General features: G+C 39.7%; 1 protein-coding gene across 1 annotated transcript; it reads right to left on the bottom strand.

The window, feature by feature from the left end:
* Positions 1 to 6: 6 nt before the first annotated feature.
* LOC122130836 (potassium channel subfamily T member 2-like) lies at positions 7 to 19,495 on the bottom strand. The gene is made up of 26 exons (XM_042705629.1): positions 18,935 to 19,495; positions 18,668 to 18,747; positions 18,332 to 18,428; positions 16,407 to 16,451; positions 16,262 to 16,313; positions 15,960 to 16,019; positions 15,524 to 15,598; positions 15,123 to 15,206; positions 14,058 to 14,152; positions 11,622 to 11,802; positions 11,321 to 11,485; positions 10,827 to 10,963; positions 10,060 to 10,123; positions 9,127 to 9,235; positions 8,915 to 9,023; positions 7,770 to 7,919; positions 7,264 to 7,472; positions 4,855 to 5,095; positions 4,646 to 4,751; positions 4,224 to 4,396; positions 3,910 to 3,981; positions 3,459 to 3,593; positions 1,573 to 1,684; positions 1,055 to 1,156; positions 619 to 702; positions 7 to 330 (listed from the first exon to the last, which is right to left on the bottom strand). The coding sequence occupies exons 1-26, from the start codon at positions 19,027 to 19,029 to the stop codon at positions 58 to 60; spliced, it is 3,105 nt and encodes a 1,034-aa protein (XP_042561563.1). The 5' UTR covers positions 19,030 to 19,495; the 3' UTR covers positions 7 to 57.
* Between the last annotated feature and the right edge of the window lie 87 nt (positions 19,496 to 19,582).

Here is a 19,582-nt window from a genome sequence, read left to right as displayed (position 1 = left end):
GCTAAAAATAAATCCCAGGGATTCTCTGGAGTCCGTATTGATCGTGAGGAGACCTTATCAACAGTGGCAGCTATTCACATGCCCTATTGAGCTCAATCCAACCTTAAGACAGTAAACAAGACGCAACGGGTCACAGAAAATCAAACTTGGTCTGCTGTCAGCTGAAAAGGTCATTAGCACATGGCGAGACTGACACGGCACCTCACAGGATTCGGAGTCCAGCAGCTCTGTGCGGTAGATGCCGATGGGGATGTCGCCTACAGAGGAGCAGAGCTTCTGGTACAGTCTGCCATACGTCTGGACCCAAAGGTCCTCCTGCGTGATGGTCATCTGGAAGAGGCCAACAGAGTTCATCCATACATGCACAAGTCAAGACACACAGTCAAGAAAAATCACCAATGACGGTACTGTAATGACCTGAGTACTGGGACAGCCTTGGACAACAATGTCTGATTTTTTTTTTAATGTTATGCTTTGGCAATACAAACAAAATTGAATTGAATTGAACAATAAGCCTACTCATTTTGTTGTGTTCATCTCTAAGATATTTCATTTATTGTGATATATGAATGCTCTGATATGTAATTGACAATGATGAGAGACAATATGAATACATACAGCACAAAGGAAACCAGATCCTGGGGTTGAGTCCAGACCAAGCAGAAGTCTTGTTATGGGGATCATGTAGTCTTTCACAAAAGACTAAAATGATGAACCAACACACCAGTCAGTCTAGTCAGTCATGGTTAACCTTAAATGTAGTGTGGATAGTGAATAGCAAAATGTCGTGAATAGAAAGAGATTCTCATAAAAAGAGAGCACACTCCGACATCATTTAAGGACATAGGCCGTGTCTCCAGAAAATAAACTGCAGTTAATATATTGTCATTTTATCTATGCGGTAATGTCATGGTGACCCTCTCCAGTGTGTATGCAACACTGGCAGTGGCCTTGCATGCATATACAATGACAATAGTTAATGTGATAGAAGGATGTAATGCATTTTCCAACAAATTTAATTCAAACTTGCACATAACATAAAGAGCTTAATGACCTGGTAAAGAAGACAATCGAGCATGCCGATACTGAACACCCTCCCTGCAGCAAATGGTAGCCGAAACATGAAGGCCAGGTTGGAACCCTTTTCCCTCTCTTTCTGTGTGTGGAGAGAAACAGCAGATAATGTGATTTAGGGTGAGGTATTTCAGCACCAGAAGAAAAGCAACAATAGTTTTGCTGTAATACAGTATAGTTTTATGACTGCATTTAATGTTATAAGGTTTGGCAGATATTTAACAAAATCAATTTCTTTGAGTTACATTGTCTCAAATGCATCTAATCATAAAGGTAAAATAGAAAATGATCAAACAGAGGAAACCAGATTTTGTATTTGTCTGCCGTATATTAATAAATGTCATTACAACACAACACAAACTACAAAATTACTATTGAGAGGAAATATAGTATTGTTGCCATCTATTTGGAAATGCAGATGTGCGATCCAAAATGAATAAAAGCTCTGGCCTCATTTTATTTACACAGACATCAATAGTTAATATTGGCACTGTTCACCTTTTCCAGTTTGGAAAGAGCCAGTGAATAACAGTCTTTGGCCCTGAACTGCATGAATCTCATGTTGGCTGGATGTGTTAGCTCAGTGATGATGCGCAAGCTTGAAAACAACCTGGAGAAGAGAGAGCAAATTCAAAGGTCAAACTTCAATATTTTTTAAAGAGATGAATAACAAGATGGTTTGGCTGATTTACTGATAATAGGGACCGGTAAAAGAGAATGAGAGATCAGTTACGCCCTTAGAAATCAATTCTAACAATCACATCCATCTGACTATATGGCCTAAACTAATTTACAGCGCTGTAATAAGCTTGAATAGACAATTCTATCCCTTCCACAGCAATACAGATGCTGTCACTGAAAAATGCCTATAAAATGAAAGGATGAGCTGCAATTTATCATGCAAACTAATGTTGTCAAACTGGTAAAGACTATACTGAATTATCAACCTATTCAAGGTGTCAAAACTGTCTGCATATGTCTCTAGTAAGTTGCTTTCCAGCAGAAAGTGACTAGAGGCTATATTGTAAACTATGCATGATTCCATATGCTTTGAATAAGATATTAAGATCATTTTATTTGTTTTGTTAATGTCACTAATGATGGTTAAATATCTTGTCCTATATTTGTCCTTCATGTCTTGATCAAGAGTGACAACAGACTCAAAACGTCTCCCTGAAACCCTAAAATATTATGTGCAGATATGACCCACATCAGATGTTCCTTTACTCGTCTTTTACAAAGATGGTGTTTCTTTAAGAACAATTCTGCCATCTGCTGTTCAACGCAGAGAACAAATTCATTCCTGAATTAAGTTGACAATAAAATAACACTGGCAATATTGTATATAGCATTGATTGATTGATTGATAGACAGGTCTCTTGGAACGACTCCTTTTAAAAGAGCAGTTCTGGAAATGTTACAGTTTAGTTGCCATTTCATCATTACTTTTATCGTTCCTTTTGTAAGGTGAAGTGCTGTCACATGAAAGTGCCCTAAACGATACAAAATCAGCTATTACAGCAAGTCAAAATATTTTCCAGTGGATCTGGGTCATTATAGAATCCACTTTTACAGTTATATCTAGTCAAACAATGTATTTATTTCTGATTGGACGAGAGGCATTCCATCAGTGGGTATATACTGGCACAACCAGAGATGTTCTAAAAGGTGTATTAGCTAGGAGTAGAACTGTTGCAAAAAAGCAGTATTCTTTACAAACCCCAGGAACTTGTGTCATACTGCTTAAATATTGGTGGTGACCAGTGATTAAACACTGAAATAATATGATATGGTTGCCACGGAAACCAACATTATTTAGTTACCCCCCCCCCCCCCCCCCCCCCTCTCCCTTTCCCTCTCTGTTAATGTCTTGTACAAAATATCATAGAACACTAAACTATTTGACACAGCCAGTATAATCACAAGGGCAAAAGGACTGTATCACTAGGCCAGTGGACAACTATTCTAGTCAATTCAAACCAACAGGCAATATAGATATTATCCATACAAACTCTAGCTGTATATTTTCCCAAACAAGTATCAAATTAGATGAGGCAAATGTATTCATAGAGCTATTTCATTTTATGACATAATACAAAGTGTTACAAATTCTTAAAAAAAGACAGAGATATGGATATTAAAAGAGATAAACAATCAGCATGAAATTATCTAAGAATATTTGCCATAATCATTCAATTAAAAACTAATGGCAACTAAATGCATATGGTCTTGACTTAAAAGTGGGAAATGTTTGGTACTTGCTCTAGGGACTATTAGTAGACCCATCCCAGACAACCTGTCTAGTCTACTTTCAAATCCCAACAGAAGATGCTAGATGTACCGGTTAGTGAGGCATATGTCTGTTCACTAATGACTACTCTCACCTGAACAGTGTCTGGACATTGACAATAGTTTTCGCATCTGCCATGTAGTCTTCCTTTGCACACATAGTGCTCTCTTTGTCCACCACCACCATGTTGGCCGCGAAAGAGACCCCACAGCGCAGAAGGTCATCCAGGCTTTACCCCCAAAAGATAAGCAAAAACAACAGGCAAATAACAATGTAAAAACCGCAGCCAACTGATTAAAAATGCTCATTACAACACAAAAGAGAACAATTCCTACTGCGGTATCTTAAGGTGTCACCAAAGCACTTGATCAAGCAATGTAATTGGTTCCAGATTCACCCTTATAGCAACAATGGCTGAAAACAACTAACTGTTATGTGCAAGCTCTCACTTCAGGTAACAAAGGAAGTTTCAGCCATCTTGTGAAGTCTAACCAAAGCAAAAATGGTCATTAATGGTGTCACCATGTCAAACGATAGTCCCATACTTATCAATTGATCCAACCATGTAATAAACCAGGGGGAACCAGCAGATTGCCTCAAGAAAGTTTGCATCAGGCCTGAAACAGAATATGAAGGACCCCACATGAATGTGTGATGATGATCCCACTTGAATACTATTTGATGTGACACCACAATGCAACAACAGCAACACCGCAACAGTCATGCTCTGAGAACATGAAGGAGGATAAAGACAGTGGAAGCAAAGACAAACACCAAACCACAGTAGTTGAACCATGCGAGGAGAAGGGGTGGAACAGAAAGGAAAAAAAGAGGACAAGGACAGAAAGCTGAGGTTTACTTGTTATCTAGGAGCAGCACTATGGGGTTGAGATCCCTCTTTGGCCTGTACGAAGCTCTTAGAGGAACTATGAAGTTGTACAGCCCATTTCCTGCTGTTTCAGCTGACACTATTATCAACTTGTTCTTGAAGGAGTAAGCTTTGGCATCTTCATAATGGTTATGGGTGCATTCCTACAGCAAAATTTGACACAATCACGCATTACTGTGATGCATTATAGTGTAGCCTAGCTCATATTAGGAGATAACACTGGAACAGCAAAGAATGGAGAAGTACAGTTGAGTAAGTTTCAAGTGTCACAACAGAGAGTTCCAGATCAAACATGTTAGAGGAGAGCATAGAATGGAATAGATTAGTTCTGAGAAAAACAAAACATATTGACGTGAATGGTACTACAGAAATACATGTGTGACGTGTTTTACCTTTTCTAGTCTCAGGCAACAATATGGTACTTTCTCCTTCAGCAAATGGCAGTGTGTGGGAGAGCTTCCAATGTAGGGAAGATTTAGAGGATATCCCTTGATGAATCTATTAATAAAGCACAATATTAAAACACAAACAAACAATTTGACAAGGGAAAACATTCTGGGGAATTCTGTTTTCTGGGAAAACAGCTTTAGTGCTCATTTGCCTTCCCCCTGGAACACTACAGCACTCCTCGGTGGAGAGGTCATCGCAGAAGGGCAGCGTCTCATCCTCTGACTGGTCACTGGAGAGGTCACAGGTCTGAAGGGAGGAGGTGTCTGACACCTCCTGCACAGGCGCGATGCTGCACCTCCGTCCTGTCGTGGTGGAGTCAGATGGAAGGTTTGGGGTGGAATCACAGCTGGGTCGGCTGCTGCTGGTGTCCTGGAGGTCTATTGCCACAGTGCCTGGGGCAGAACAGAGTGGACCCCAATAGGATTTGTATTTATTCATTAACCCCGATACCATGAGCATCTCAGGAAACATACATTGTTTGGGTAAATTATTATATCTAATGGTAATGCTCACAGAAAAGCACTTTAAAAGAATCACAAAACATCGAATTATTGTTATAATGCTGAATGGGGACGTCTCTGGCAATTTGAATCCCTAACACAATACAATATCATACACTGTAAAGCAGATTATCAGAACCCTTTCCCTACCATAGGCACTGTTCACAATCTGCAATAGGCCTACACCAAAGGTTGTACTGCTAGTTTGCCAAAATCATTTGGTACATCCTGACTTGATGACAAAAATTCATTCAAAAGATTTAAATACATTGGCTGTTTGTATAAATGCTTTTCGCCCATTCCTAAAAAACATTTTCACCCATTCCCAAATTGCCCATTATACCATAAATTACAATTATATAACAGGATAAGAATATAAGACACTACTTAAAGTAATAGACAATTCACTCATTTCAAGATATGTTCCACAATCATTCAAAATAGCAGTGATCAAACCGTCTCTCAAAAAACCTAACCTTGATAATTTGGCGAACCATAGGCCTATATCCCTTTCTTGTCAAAAATACTTGAAAAAGTAATAGCTAAGCAACTTATCAATATCAAAAAAGACTTCCAATCTGGCTTTAGAGCCCATCATAGCACTGAAACGGCCTTAGTCAAAGTTCTGAATGACCTACTAATCGCATCTGATCATGGCTGCACTTCAATACTGGTTCTTCTAGACCTTAGTGCTACTTTGACACTAAAGATCATCATATCTTCCTGCTCCTTAACTCCAATCAAACTGAGGTTATGCTTGCAGGTCCTAAACAATTGAGAAGGACACTATCTAGCCATCTACCCACACTCAATCACATCTCATTAACATCCAACACTAGTATTAACAACCTGGTGTAATTGTCAACCAAGACCTCCTTCTTGACTCGCACATGAAACAGATCTCAAAGACATCATTTTTTTCATCTGAGCAATATTGCCAAAATCAGAAAAGTCCTATCCCTTCAAGATTCAGAAAAACTAATCCACGCTTGTATTACGTCTTGACTAGATTACTGCAATGCTCTCCTGTCCAGATGTAGCAACAACTCAATAAAGAGCCTCCAGCTTATACAGAACGCTTTGCCTTCAGCTACTGAGCCTGTGGAATAATCTTCTTTCTTCCATCTGAGATGCAGACACCCTTTCCATATTCAAATCAAGACTAAAGACAAGTTATGCATAAAGCATTAAAACATCAGTTTTCTGTTCCATTACTCTCCTTACTCTTGTAATAGTAAACCTACGAGCAGACTGTATACCCACTTACATGTAGCTGTTCTACAATACTGGAATGCTCTGTCCCCACCTTTTATTATGTACATTCACCCCATGTATGCTGTGTACATTCACCACATGTATCCTGTGTACATTTACCCCATGTATCCTGTGTACATTTACCCCATGTATGCTGTGTACATTTACCCCATGTATGCTGTGTACATTCACCCCATGTATGCTGTGTACATTTACCCCATGTATGCTAGAATGCTCATTATGATACATGTATGATTTCTTGCTATGTTCCTGATTGTTTCCCCTCCCCTTTTTCTTTACCTGGCCGGCCTCAAACAGATTAACAGGGAGTTTTTCCTTGCCATTGTGCTTGCTCTAACGCAGGGGTTCAGGCCCCGGGCTCTGTAAAGGGCCATGAGAAAATTGTATTGTTTTGGCGCTATAAATATAATAAATTGAAGTGAACTGAATTGAATTGAATAGGCTGGTGAGATGCATGAGCGGTAATGGTGATTAGATTGTCCTATGTATATATGCCCTGCCTTCAGTGGACTACCAAGCCAAAGGGTCTCATAGGTTCATATATATATGATACATATGATTTTTCCAAACAACAAAGAAGTGCATATTTGCTGCAGTCCAGCTATTGTGATCAGGCTTACACCCACCAGAGGCTGATTTGCGATATTAGCTGAGCTGTCCTACTTCATCTCATCGTACAGGGTAGAACATAATTTTTGATTCTGTTACTGTCTTGCACTATGTCACTCTGGGAAAAGGTCTGATATGTGAGAGACAGAGGAGAAAGCCAGTCTTTTCTCTTTTACCCATGCTGGCGATGATGCTGTGCACGGGGAGGTGGGTCTTTTTGCTGCCCTGCCCGCCCTCCTGCCTCTGGGCTTTGAAGACGGAGTTCTCCTCCTTGGTGACATTGATATAGAAGCAAGTATCGGTGGAACTCATGGTGAAGTGGGGTCCCGGGTTGAGACAAATGCTTTTGTCTTTGCGGCTCACCCCAATCAAACACACACCATATCTGGAAATAAAGAAGACACAATCTGTCTGATGCATGGATTTTTCCAGCTGAATACAATCGATGTCATTAGTTGGTTAAATTAGTGTTCAAATCCGGAGGCTGATAAGAAAAACTGAACTTCTACTGTCTGAATCTGGAAGCCTAGCCCAGCTTTTTGCATCTGGGCATTTTGCATGTTTTCCTTTCTGAACTATTTCTACTTTCACTGTGTGATAACACAGCAATATTTCCATTCTGTTGTGAGACTTGGTTAGGTACAACTTATCCAGGTAGATTTTCTGTTAAGCTCCAACTCACTTCTTATGTGCATGGAAAGAGGCGTATGTGAAGCTCTTCCCTTTGTAGTCTGAGAAGAACAAACTATCTTGCAGTACAATGTTGTAAACTTCGTTTCCGGAGAACCTCCCATACATTCTGTGCCACTCCTCGGGTGACTGCTGGCCTTCCCTGAGGGACACACACACACACATGACACCATCTGTCAATCTGTTGGCATTTTTCTAACAACAAAGACAGGTGGAGACTCAGTCGGAGAACTATCAATCAATCTTGCAATGATGCATCAAGGGAGAGAGGGAGGTTTCACTCAGCAGATTCACCCGTGTCTCTGATTAGACATTGAAACAGTCTTAGTTTAAGAGTCCTAAACAGAATAGTGGGTGTCAACCAGTAGCCCTGACCCTACATGAATATGAATCAGTCAGCTAATCTGATATGGGAACTGCCACAATGATGGTTCTCAGGGGAATTTGTTAAATAGAAGAACCAGCCGTGAGCAAATGTTTCAGAGGCCTGTATTCCAGACACTGGGCTTTGTAAAGTGCCTTGAGACAATTATATTGTTTTGGCGCTATATAAATAAAATTGAATTGAATTGAATTGAATTATTCATAGGGTTAGGGTAAAAGGAATACAATTGAAATGCCCTGAGATTAAAGGCTGTGAGAGACACCTATGGCTTCACGGCTCTCTAGGACACAGTATTCCAAATGGCAGGACTTTCAGCCAGAGACCCTCACATTCTAACCCACCCTAACATTCTAAGTCCAATTAGGAGGTCGAAATACAAATGAATATGAGATTCATTGGATTATGGATTTCTGTCAATCATTATTAACTCTGATCTTTAATCCTGATTGGCAAATCACATAGTCATGGAATAACAGAAGCCAGGTCAGTACAGCACACACTACACTTGGTTGTCCCCCTGACTACAAGTAGGACTACAATAATCAATACCCAAAATTGATGAAGAGAGATATTCAACCTACTAATTATCAAATGATTCACTCATCATGTGCTGCAATTCAACCCCAATAGTACACCTAATCTAAATCCATTCTATGAGGTATGCAATGGCAGCTGGTTATTTGCATTTCAGGAATCAGAACTCAATAATCTAGGGGGGGGGGGGGGGGGGGGGGACTGCCAGCCACACTTACAGGCCTGTGGAGGTGTGCACCAGTAAAGTGATGAGAGTGGAAGTTGCCGGACAGATGCAGTTCAGGGCCAGCAATGCACACTTAAACTCCTCCTCACATACAACATGATCTAAGGTGTGGGACAAATAATACACACAGAAACAGAAATGTCAACAACAATAATGTCAACAACAAAATAAGACCTTACACTTGTAAAGAAAGGATTTTCTTACCAGCAAATTTCACATGGAATTTATTTTCTGGTTTGAGAATCTGCACATACAGGGGACAGTTAGGGGCGAAGTCCTTCACTGCCCAGGCGCGCAGAATTGTTTGATGGTCCTGATATTAAACAGAGTTTCAAATGATTCAAGTGATTTGACGTATATAGTGTTTGTTACCTCATAATGATTCAACACATTGAATAATGTCTCTGGTTGGACATTTCGGTCTTGCTTGGTGTCTCTGCAGGACACAAAAAGATAGCACTCTCAGTGCTCAACTGCATGATGGCAATGATCCGAGCCTGTCAGTAGCATTCAGCATTCAAGAAAGGCTGTGTGCGTTATGTTGCCTCTATATAAAACAATGTGAATAATTTAAATGCTTAAGAGCCTTAGAAGGGTTATCCTTTTTTATATTCTTTTTTTCATCTGCCATTAGCAAAGAGGTCATACAATAGTAACTCCAGTGTTTAGGCTGTGGAGTCACAGAGCAGACAGGGATGTGGATGACTCATTTCAGCTCATTCCATTACATGCTGGCTGGAAGAGAGACAGGCGTGGGTGGGACCAGGAGCAGTCTTGACTGTCTGCTTTAAAAAGCTCCAAATATATCTATGGCTTTGGAAAGAAAGACTGGGGGGGGGGGGGGGGGGTACAATGTTCTTATTTTGGGGAGAGGTAAATTGTTTCTTATGTACTCATGTCCTCAGACGTAAACTGATGAAAAAGCTCTAGCTATTCAGTTACAAGAATGATGCATTCGTAAAGGCAAGGCACAGTACACAGGCAAATTCTCGAGATCACAGTGCATCTATTTCAAATATTTGTTTTCACTCTATTGCAATCTCTTTCTTTCTCTCTCTCTCTCGATAGTTATAGACAGATAGGTAATATGTTGGTTTTATTTTCAATAGCAACCCCACTTTCCCCCACTGGGCTTACTGAAGCTGTGCGATCCACTTCACAGCGGCTGCTAAGGATGAAACACCCCTCAGCGTTGTCCAGTCTGAAACAGCATTTCAAAGGACATTTGGTATTACTTTCTCTATTAGAGCACGACTCTTTTATTATTATGCACATGCAAAACATAAACTTCTTAATAAACACCATTTGAAATGTTCCTGCTGCTCAACCTGATACAGAATACCACTGGACTTTTGTCTGTGAACTCTGCAGTTCAGTTCAAGAATTGTCCTTCAGATGGCAGTATATTCACTGCAACATTTGACCTGGGGAGCATTTCTCAAAAACCTCACTGACCAACTACCACTGTCATGGTTTTGAACACTCCCTGTCCACGGTGGTTGCTCAGTACCATTTTGGATAAACACAGTCCTGACCCCGGATGTTCCCCAGCCTTAGGCTGGGTGTGTTTACATCAATGTATGTTTGGCCATGGAACACTTGGTCTTACTTAACCTGAATAGCCTATTTGAAAATGCCTTAGTTCTCACCTGCAGAATAAAAAAATATTCTGGAAAGAGCTGGCTAACTGAATTCAATTTGTCCTACTTACATCATAGTTACATAAAATAACCCTTAAAAATCAGTGCAATTTTAACCACAATTTCTGAGAATTCCCGCAGCAAATTCAGTCACTTTTGACCGCAACAATCACAACAAACCCTCGCAAGATCCTTGTGGGACTAATATGTCCACCACATATGTTTAGTAATGCATTATGTATGAATGTATCAGTGCTGACACACTTGGCTCGGAGCAGATCCTGGTCTTTGAGGGCTGAGCCCTGGAGATAGATGACCCTCTGGGACCACAGCGGGATCTGCAGTACCCTGCGCACCTGGACGTCCATCTCTGTCGGACACAGGATGATGACATAGTAGTCCTGCAGGAACAAGGAAGCACCCAGAGAGAACATGATTACTTAGAAACTTTTTTAAGAGTTGAAATGTTGCAGGGGGTTTCAGTTTGACTAAGTCCAGTACTGCATGTTTTCCATCTATCCCTGCTCTACCATCAGGGCTTTGAGGCTCTGACTCATCAGGACCACTGCTAATTATCAGAACACACTTCAATCAGAGTTAATCAATGGCATTATGGCTCTGTTAAGACCCTGATCAGATATCCCTGGCAAAGCAAAGGGAAAGATGGAGAGCATGCAGTGCTAGGGTTCCTCAGGGTTGAAGAGGACAGAGAAACTCTGATTTAGCGATGTTCCATGCACTACCACACACACAGTCACCTGCAGTCTGGGGTGGGCGTAGAACTCATTCAGGAAGTCCACGAGCAGGTCGCTCTTGAGGGAGCTCACACACAGGACGACGTGCCTCTCTGTCTGAGCCCGATGTCTGCTGTAGTTCCCACCTGACTTCTGCCGCTCCATCCACAGATAGACCAGCTGTTCAAACTAGCAACGACACAGTGCACAACAATCAAGACTGAGGAAGGCACTGTTTACTGCTGTGAAGAATAAAAAAGACCATTGTATCACCAGTCATCATCCAAGAAGAGCTTGAGAACAGCTCTTGTGTTGATTATCTCACTTGAATGGGGAGAACCACCAGCGCTACACATATCATGATGACCACAAGCAGTTTGGAAGGCCAGATGTTGGGGGTAACATCCCCAAATCCAACCGTGGAGAAGGTCACAATGCAAAAGTAGAAGGAGTCAAACAATGACAGCTTGTTTCCAGCTCGTTCTAGATGTTGAATCCCACATATGCTGTTCCAAATACAGAAAAAAAAAACAAGCAAATAATCAGTGTAAGAATTCAAACCTTAAAGTGACTTCACTTAACTTAAAGCGCTTCACTCAAAGTAAAGGCTCAGTAACTCGACATATCAATGAGTTCAAGAGTGACTTCAACTCTCTTCCAGAGAATACTCAAATACCTTAAAATAAAGCATAGATCATGTCAGACAAAGTGACAAACATAACATAACATAATGATATGGCTCTGTTCAGGCCTTTCAGTTGTATATGCATGAGATAAAAATCAATCAGACTTTGACCATATATATCTGGGGCAATAGTTTGCAGCACTCTGCAAACAAGCACAGTGATTGTTTTGTTTAACTAATAGATTTTAGGTGAATCATTACATGCTGCAGCCCTGAATTAAACATCTTTTCCCGTAAAACTGATCATCAGGGATGTTTTTTTGCCAAAAGGTTTTGTCTCAATCCACATTCATTAGAGGTCATGAAAGTCTACTTTGATGCAACATCTCTGACAGGAATTGCTGTTATCATACAGTACTAGTCAAAAGTTTTTTCTTTACTTTTATTATTTTCTACATGGTAAATAACACTTTTTTTGTTTAGTACATCATTCCATATGTGTTCTTTCGTAATTTAAATGTCTTCAGTATTAATCTACAATGTAGAAAATAATAACAGTAAAGAAAACACTTGAGAGGTGTGTCCAAACTTTTGACTGGTACTGTATGTGCAATACCAAGAACACTTGGCCTAATTTGTGGTGACTGGCATGAAAGGCAATATGTCCGCAGACGCCACCAAGAGAGAGTGGGGTCATTAGGATCACAATGGAAGCACACGAATGAAGTTCCTCTTCTCCGGTTGTCTTTTGCAACTATCCCATTAGTGGGGCAAACAGACACACCAAACACACTTAAAGCCAAGAAAGCCACATTACAGTCACAGCTAATGGCAGCATTGTGGTCACTTAGCAGTCATCAAGCTAACGCAATCAACTTGCAGGAGTCCAACCACAGGGAATAAAATACATGAAATATTGGCATCTATCCTTCAGATGACTAACAACAGAGTATACAGAGGGTACAAGCAAGGGACAACAATTGCATTTACCTTACTTATTTCTGTTATTTTACAATCTTTTCCAACAACATGAGCATTTACATACAAGAAAGCCAACTATGCTTCATATTCAATGGTTGGTTATAGCAGCACCACATCCAACATAACTAAAATAGCATATCCAGTTGTTTAAATAGTTAACAAATATATCTTAATAAAGAATTTTAGTAACAATGATGTACATCATAAACAGCCTATACATGCCCAATTGATGTAATGGTCCCACCCTGGACAAAAATAGCAGATCTCATAAATAGATTGAATCTAATGTTATTCTAACACCAGAAAGATATTAGTGCAGCAGATAAGCTCATTCAAAAACATCCGAAGAAAATGTCAGTTGTTCTTAACGCAGGATTGAGTTTGTGCCTCTACAGAAGCTCTGTAGCGCCATACCAAGCTTCCCCTATCCCAATTCTATCCCCATCCCTATCCACCATAAAAATCTATAAACCAGTAAAACACAGTCACTGAGGACTTGAATATACTGAGCTACTTTAAAAGGATAACACCATCATTTTTTTAAAAATTTTTCAGTTTTAATAGATCATTTACTCTAAATACTGTTATTGGGATCTGTGCAGACTGCAGCTGCTACAGCTGGTGAGTTCAGGAGCAAACAAGCATGAACTATGACAACACATAGCCACCGATTGCTCCCCAACACATAGCCACCGATTGCTCCCCAACTGTAGCAGAAACCAAGACAGCCACCTCTGTCTCTTTCAGAATCACACCCCATTATTTCCCATGGCAATGCATATTAGAAAGACAGAGCCTTGTGGAAAGGCTAGCCCTGGCTTTAGAGTGTGATGCCAAGATATATTACAATTTCAGAGAAGAGAGCAGTACACAAGGGACATGTGGTTTATAAAATACACGTTTGTGGCGAGCTGCACTAAGTGCATCTCATGAAGGGCAGTAAACTACAGAAAATGAGCAGCAATTGAATTAATGCCACTGAAATGGTGCATGATCTGCAGTGTCTTCCTCCATCTGTCCAAGTAGCCTAAAAGGGTGCAGCAACTGGCCTCTCATATGTCTTCCATGCCTCTGAGACAGTGGTGCCTCATGCTTGTCTGTATTTCTTGTCTTTTGCAGGAGGTGTTAACTGCTTAAGGTTTTTATCACGCTCACCTGGTGAACATGAGACAGATGAGAGTTGTAATCAGAATGAGAACCTGATTGAACATGGCTGACTGGGTCCGTTGGATGGCTCGATGAAGATCATTCTGAGGTGGCGGTTTGTTGTTGGGTGAGAAGATGAAACAAGGTTTAACAAAAGAATGTTAAAATAATTCCCATTGTCCCATGCACTCATAGGATGACATCTACGCAAACCCAGTGTAATCAATTCAACAGCATGCCAGTAGAATCTCTTAGGTTACTAATCTTTTAGTAACAGTCAAACCTGTTACTCTCCTGAACATATCTGTAAGGCATAGGGCACTTCAGAGCTTGTGTTGACTCACCACAAACACAAGGGATGTTCAGTTTATTGACGACTACATCAAGCCAATATGAATGCTTAGCCACCCTTTGAATCAGGAGAGATGAACTGCTGAGCATTTGTCCATTCGGTCCTAATTACTCTCTCTCTCTCTCCTCACAAACAATGTTTCTTTAAATTCTTTACAGTTGTTCACCTTGATGATCTGATGATTTTCATTAATCTAATGGTGAGCGTTTAACCTATATGCTGTTACTTTGCTCAACTTGCTTCTAGATTAATTATGACTGCTGTTACACCACGCAGGGCACTCATATAGTGTTTGTCAAAGTTTTTTCACCAGTTTTTGGTCGATTATATCATATAATTAGACTTCACCAATCCACATGAAACTTAGTATGGTCGCAGCCCCACATGGTTGACATGAAATATGAGGTTTATGTCCCTTGGTGTGTGACTCACTTCATGCTAGCGCCCCTGAAATGGGGAAGGTTCAAAGCACTTTTTGAGCAATACCTTGAAAACCGTTTGGCCACAAATGATTACATTCTTATGGCAAGTTGGCCTCTAAGACGCATTATCCTAATTCATAACGACGCATTTGTGGAGTGGTGATATTTCTATCACATCGAATGTCTGGATGCACTTTTTGTATATGCACATGATATATTATTGTTGTTGTTGTGGCAGTGGCAGGAATGTTATCATTAGTTTTATTAGAAGTGGTATATCAAATTGAGTTTTGTACTCACAATCATGTTTTCCAAAGCATACTTTGCTAACCAGCAGTTCAGGAACACAGGAATAAACAGGTTTCTGAGAGGAGTGAACAGGACCTAAAAAACAACAGAATTAACAGGATATTTATAAAAGCATTGAGTTTATACCAGCACACATATATAACCAGAATTCTACCACATGAGTCAGATTCTATTTTCTATGGCTTTTCTTATTGCTGTACTGCATTGGAAACAAACATCAATAACCATAGGCACCATTTTCATTTTTATCTGTACAACTTTTATTTGAATACAGGTGCATTTAATGGAGTTCAGGCAAACGAGAGCCCATTTCTGTATTTGATCATGGCACTAACATGGCTCAGATTACTCCTTTAGTTTGATACAGTTTACATATCCTGGAGATCACTTACTGTGAGTAGGAAGGGAACTGTGTTTACCACCTCCAACAAAAATGTGATCCGAAGGATTTGTTCCCATATATTACCCTGCCATTAGAAGACAATTCAACTTTTATGAGCATTAAGTAAGTATGTAAACCTTGGCTAATACATAGCACTATAACACTCATTTCAATGAAAAAGACTAATGCGTTTAATTTTCCATTAAAACAGTTAATTTTCAGGATTAATGTCCTGTTTTCCTTTCAAAAAGTCACACTTTTGAAGCACTGTTGGGATGGGATCACAAGTGATAACTTAATGTTTAGAAACTGTCGGGATAAGTTTAACCTGGATCTGATGTTTCTGTCCAAAAGGTTCAACAGCTATGTGAAATCAATAGATGTGATTGATTGAATGTATTCTATGAAACGTCACAGTCAATGTAAAAGCAGGCAGATAGGCTTACCTTGTAACTTAAATAGGTCAGCAAGATTGTTTCAGAAAGACATATCAGTGCAAGAAACACCTACAAAAAAGAACCACCTTTACACATTATGACAGAAACACAATGCTAGAATGTTTTTAAATTAAATATTTAATATACTGTATATAATAACAGGGAATATACAACTTTTTGTCTCTATTGTAAAACAAGGACCATATATTTTCACATATACAGTAGATGTATCCTAGAAATGTCAAAAGACATCTGACGATGAAATCTTATATCTGATGATGTTTGTGTATAAGAAGACATGCTGATGTTACCTGTAAGACCCATAGACTCGTTTCACTCCTTTCAACCCATATCACCGGAGCCCTACACAGAACACTTTGATCAGAAAAAGAATATTCGCTATATATAGGAAAGCTAATCAAATTTAAATGTTATTGAGTTGTTGCATCCACTCACCAGTCTATCATAAATAGAGTATAGTTTTGAGTAGGGCAGCCCCAACTGTCAAAAGAGTAGACATGACTAATTACAGAAAAAACTTATATAAAGAACTTATTACACGAGTAGGTAACACGAGTAGGTAAAGTCATGTTCAAATTTGAATATCAAGTGAAGGATAGCACCAAAGCCCGCCAGACACAAGAGAGTGGTACTTTACTTTTTCCACCATTATCTCACCCACACATAATAGCGTTCTCAGAGAGTGTCTAGCTCCAAAAGCCAGTTGATGACCTTGCTAAAAAAAATAGGATTTAGGATTCAATAGGTACATGAAGAAGATTGCAAGTGGTCTAATTCAAGTAAATTAATAATTACAAGATAAACAAAAGCTTTTCAAGTAAGTCCTCAATTCTGGCAAAAGCATGTTGATATTTTAGCTCCACAGCCAAGAAAATTACACCTGTCTCTTCCATGCTCCTAAAGCAACATGTTGGTTGGCTAGAATGGTGTTCGGCTCAGTCCGAAGTACTTTGTGTTTTTTTTTTCATTTACAGAGCCAGGACTGTCCCAACCTGTACAGGATATTCATGTAAAGGTGTACACGATCCCTGTAAAGAATTCAGGTCCTTGGCCAGTCTTGCCTTGGTTGGGCCGTGGATGGTTTGTCAACTAGATTCATTCTTAAACTACGCTTTAAGTCACCGCACACTGTATTTGTTTTACAGCTCATCATGTATGACCACTCTTGCCTTGTTCTCACAGGATGGATTGTGCTTTTAGTTTAAATTTTTGCGTTTGCCCATGTCCTGCACAACATGCTGCAAGGTCTCTCAGGTCTCTGGCCAGTGACCTTGTCAAATATGCTTTCTGCTCGGATATTCAAGGAAAATTCAGAACCCAAACTCAAGAAATTATCAGATATGCCAACAGCAATAGCCATAACAGTGTTATCTTTAGGATTTTAGTAAACCTCCAGATTTGACTATATTTATTTGTATACGCTGCAAACATTTTGTGTGGCCCCTATGTTGTACAAAGTAATGTATTTATACCAAGGCTATGATTTCTCAGGCATATCTACAATAAATAGTAGGGAAAAAAGACAGATGCTCGAAGAGGCATTGCAGTGACACGAGAAATTCTACAGAATGTTTACAATAACTTCTCCTGCAACCTAATTTCAGAAGTGACAATATGAAATTACCTTAAAGGGTAGAGTCTGGAGAGAAGTTGTTGATATTTGAACTCAACAACCTATCAACACATCAAATCACACCCCTCTCTTCCGTGCTCTTGAAGCACTTTGTTGATTGACTATGGCTATGTCTGAGCCACTCTGAGCCATGTTTGTTTTGCATTTACAGAATTGAGACGCACACCAGAGGTTCTTTTTAGCGCAAACACTAAATGGACAGCTGGAGGACCGTGAGAAGCATTTAGCTGTATTTGACAAAAAGTATATGGGATTATAATTGCAGACTGTACGTTTAAATAGTTAGTGCAACAACTGCAAAGGTTAGAGACACTCTCTTAACGAGACACTGCAAGAATCTGCCTCTTTTGAAGCATGTTTTTTATAAATCTAGCCTAGCACTGGCATCAACTTCAAATTCATTTTCATAGTATTTGGTCTTGTGAAGGGCAAATACATCTGTCCCAGCTAGTAGTTTAGGTTATGCACTGTCCAGTTCCTGCCGCCATGGATAAAACCATAACATGACAAGCAACCAAAATATCATTATTTCATTATTAGTGTTGCCCTGGTAGTGGTCACTGTTTTATGTTTTTCTTTCTTTCAATCTGGTTTTTATCCAAAACTTTTATTAAAGAAGTATTTTGAGATGTATCAATATATTATTGTGAGTTTATCATCACTGGGGTCGAGGCGATATCGCCTAGCCCTAATAAAGAGGGTGGTAAGAAATCAGTAGTTTAATTACCATGCATATCCATCCTCTGAGTCATCTAGTACTCGGCATATGTATAAAATGCAGCTTAAGACCTTTAGAGAGAAATGGAATACACGGATTCTCAGACCTGAAAAAGATGTAATAGTCTGTTACAATTCTGCAAAGTAACATGGGACAATGAAGTGAGATAACAAAATAATGTTGATTATATAATAGTTATTACCCTGCATTCAAATTACAATTAAAACGTGTTCTGTCACTGACAACACTCAACACAACTCACATCTATGTAAGCTACATTTCTCATACAGACTATTGTGTGGTTAAAAGTGATTACATATTCAGAAACAAAGTCTGGTAACGTACTTGATCTTTGGTTTTTGATGAAGAACAGTTTGAGTCTCTCTTTGAATGTGTTTTCATTGACGTAAAAGTCAATCTGCATTCTGAAATAACAGATTGATGAGTTTCAGAAACGTTCATAGTCAAGCATTTTTCTACGTTCTTCCATTTACTTTAATTGCGTCTAAACAAACCCTTGTTATCTCAACTTAGAAGTCTAAATTAATCTCGTGTCGAATGGGGCGTTTTTCGAGAAACATGCTGTATTGCTTTGCTCGACCGAAAGCCTACCTGTCGTCGCTTGGCCAAGTTTGGTCCCCGAGGAGTAGGTCTCTGAATCTGTACCTTGGCGGAAGAGGGGGTACTTCGCTCTCCAAATCCACCATATCTCCTCAAATAAATAGGAGCTATCAGGACTATAGTTGAACGTTTTCGAACCGATGGATGTTCACCAACATTGTTCTTTCCCCACCGTGTAACATCACGTGCGTTAAATGCTATGTCTGCACCCAAAGAAGTCATAACAAACGACCTGATTTTATTCATCCAACAGGGCGTCCGCATAGGCGTCCTTCCACCAACTCAGTTAACTTACATCACGAATTTCTCTATAGGGATACAGCCCAGCAGTCGCGAAGCACTAGAAGCATCCTTTAAGTGCGGGTGACGTTAAAGGCGTGTTTTCTGTTTAGGTCTACTGAAGGGTCTTTTTTTCACGAGGACACGTAAATCTCAATGTAAATTGCTCGAATTTCATTAAATGTAACACATCTCATGTGGCTTTGACTGATGCGATTATTGAACACATAAGCACAAACCAGCTTGGTTGACAATGCTTATCAGTTGTACAGAGGACAGGTAGCTTAGGCTAATCAGCTTATTTCACGGAGTGTCAGTCATTTTAAAGTTTTACCTTTGCTATGTGGCTCCTATGCCCCT

Source organism: Clupea harengus, unplaced genomic scaffold, assembly GCF_900700415.2.
Source record: "Clupea harengus unplaced genomic scaffold, Ch_v2.0.2, whole genome shotgun sequence".
In the NCBI taxonomy this organism is placed as follows: domain Eukaryota; kingdom Metazoa; phylum Chordata; class Actinopteri; order Clupeiformes; family Clupeidae; genus Clupea; species Clupea harengus.
This window is presented reverse-complemented; position numbering and strand designations above follow the sequence as displayed.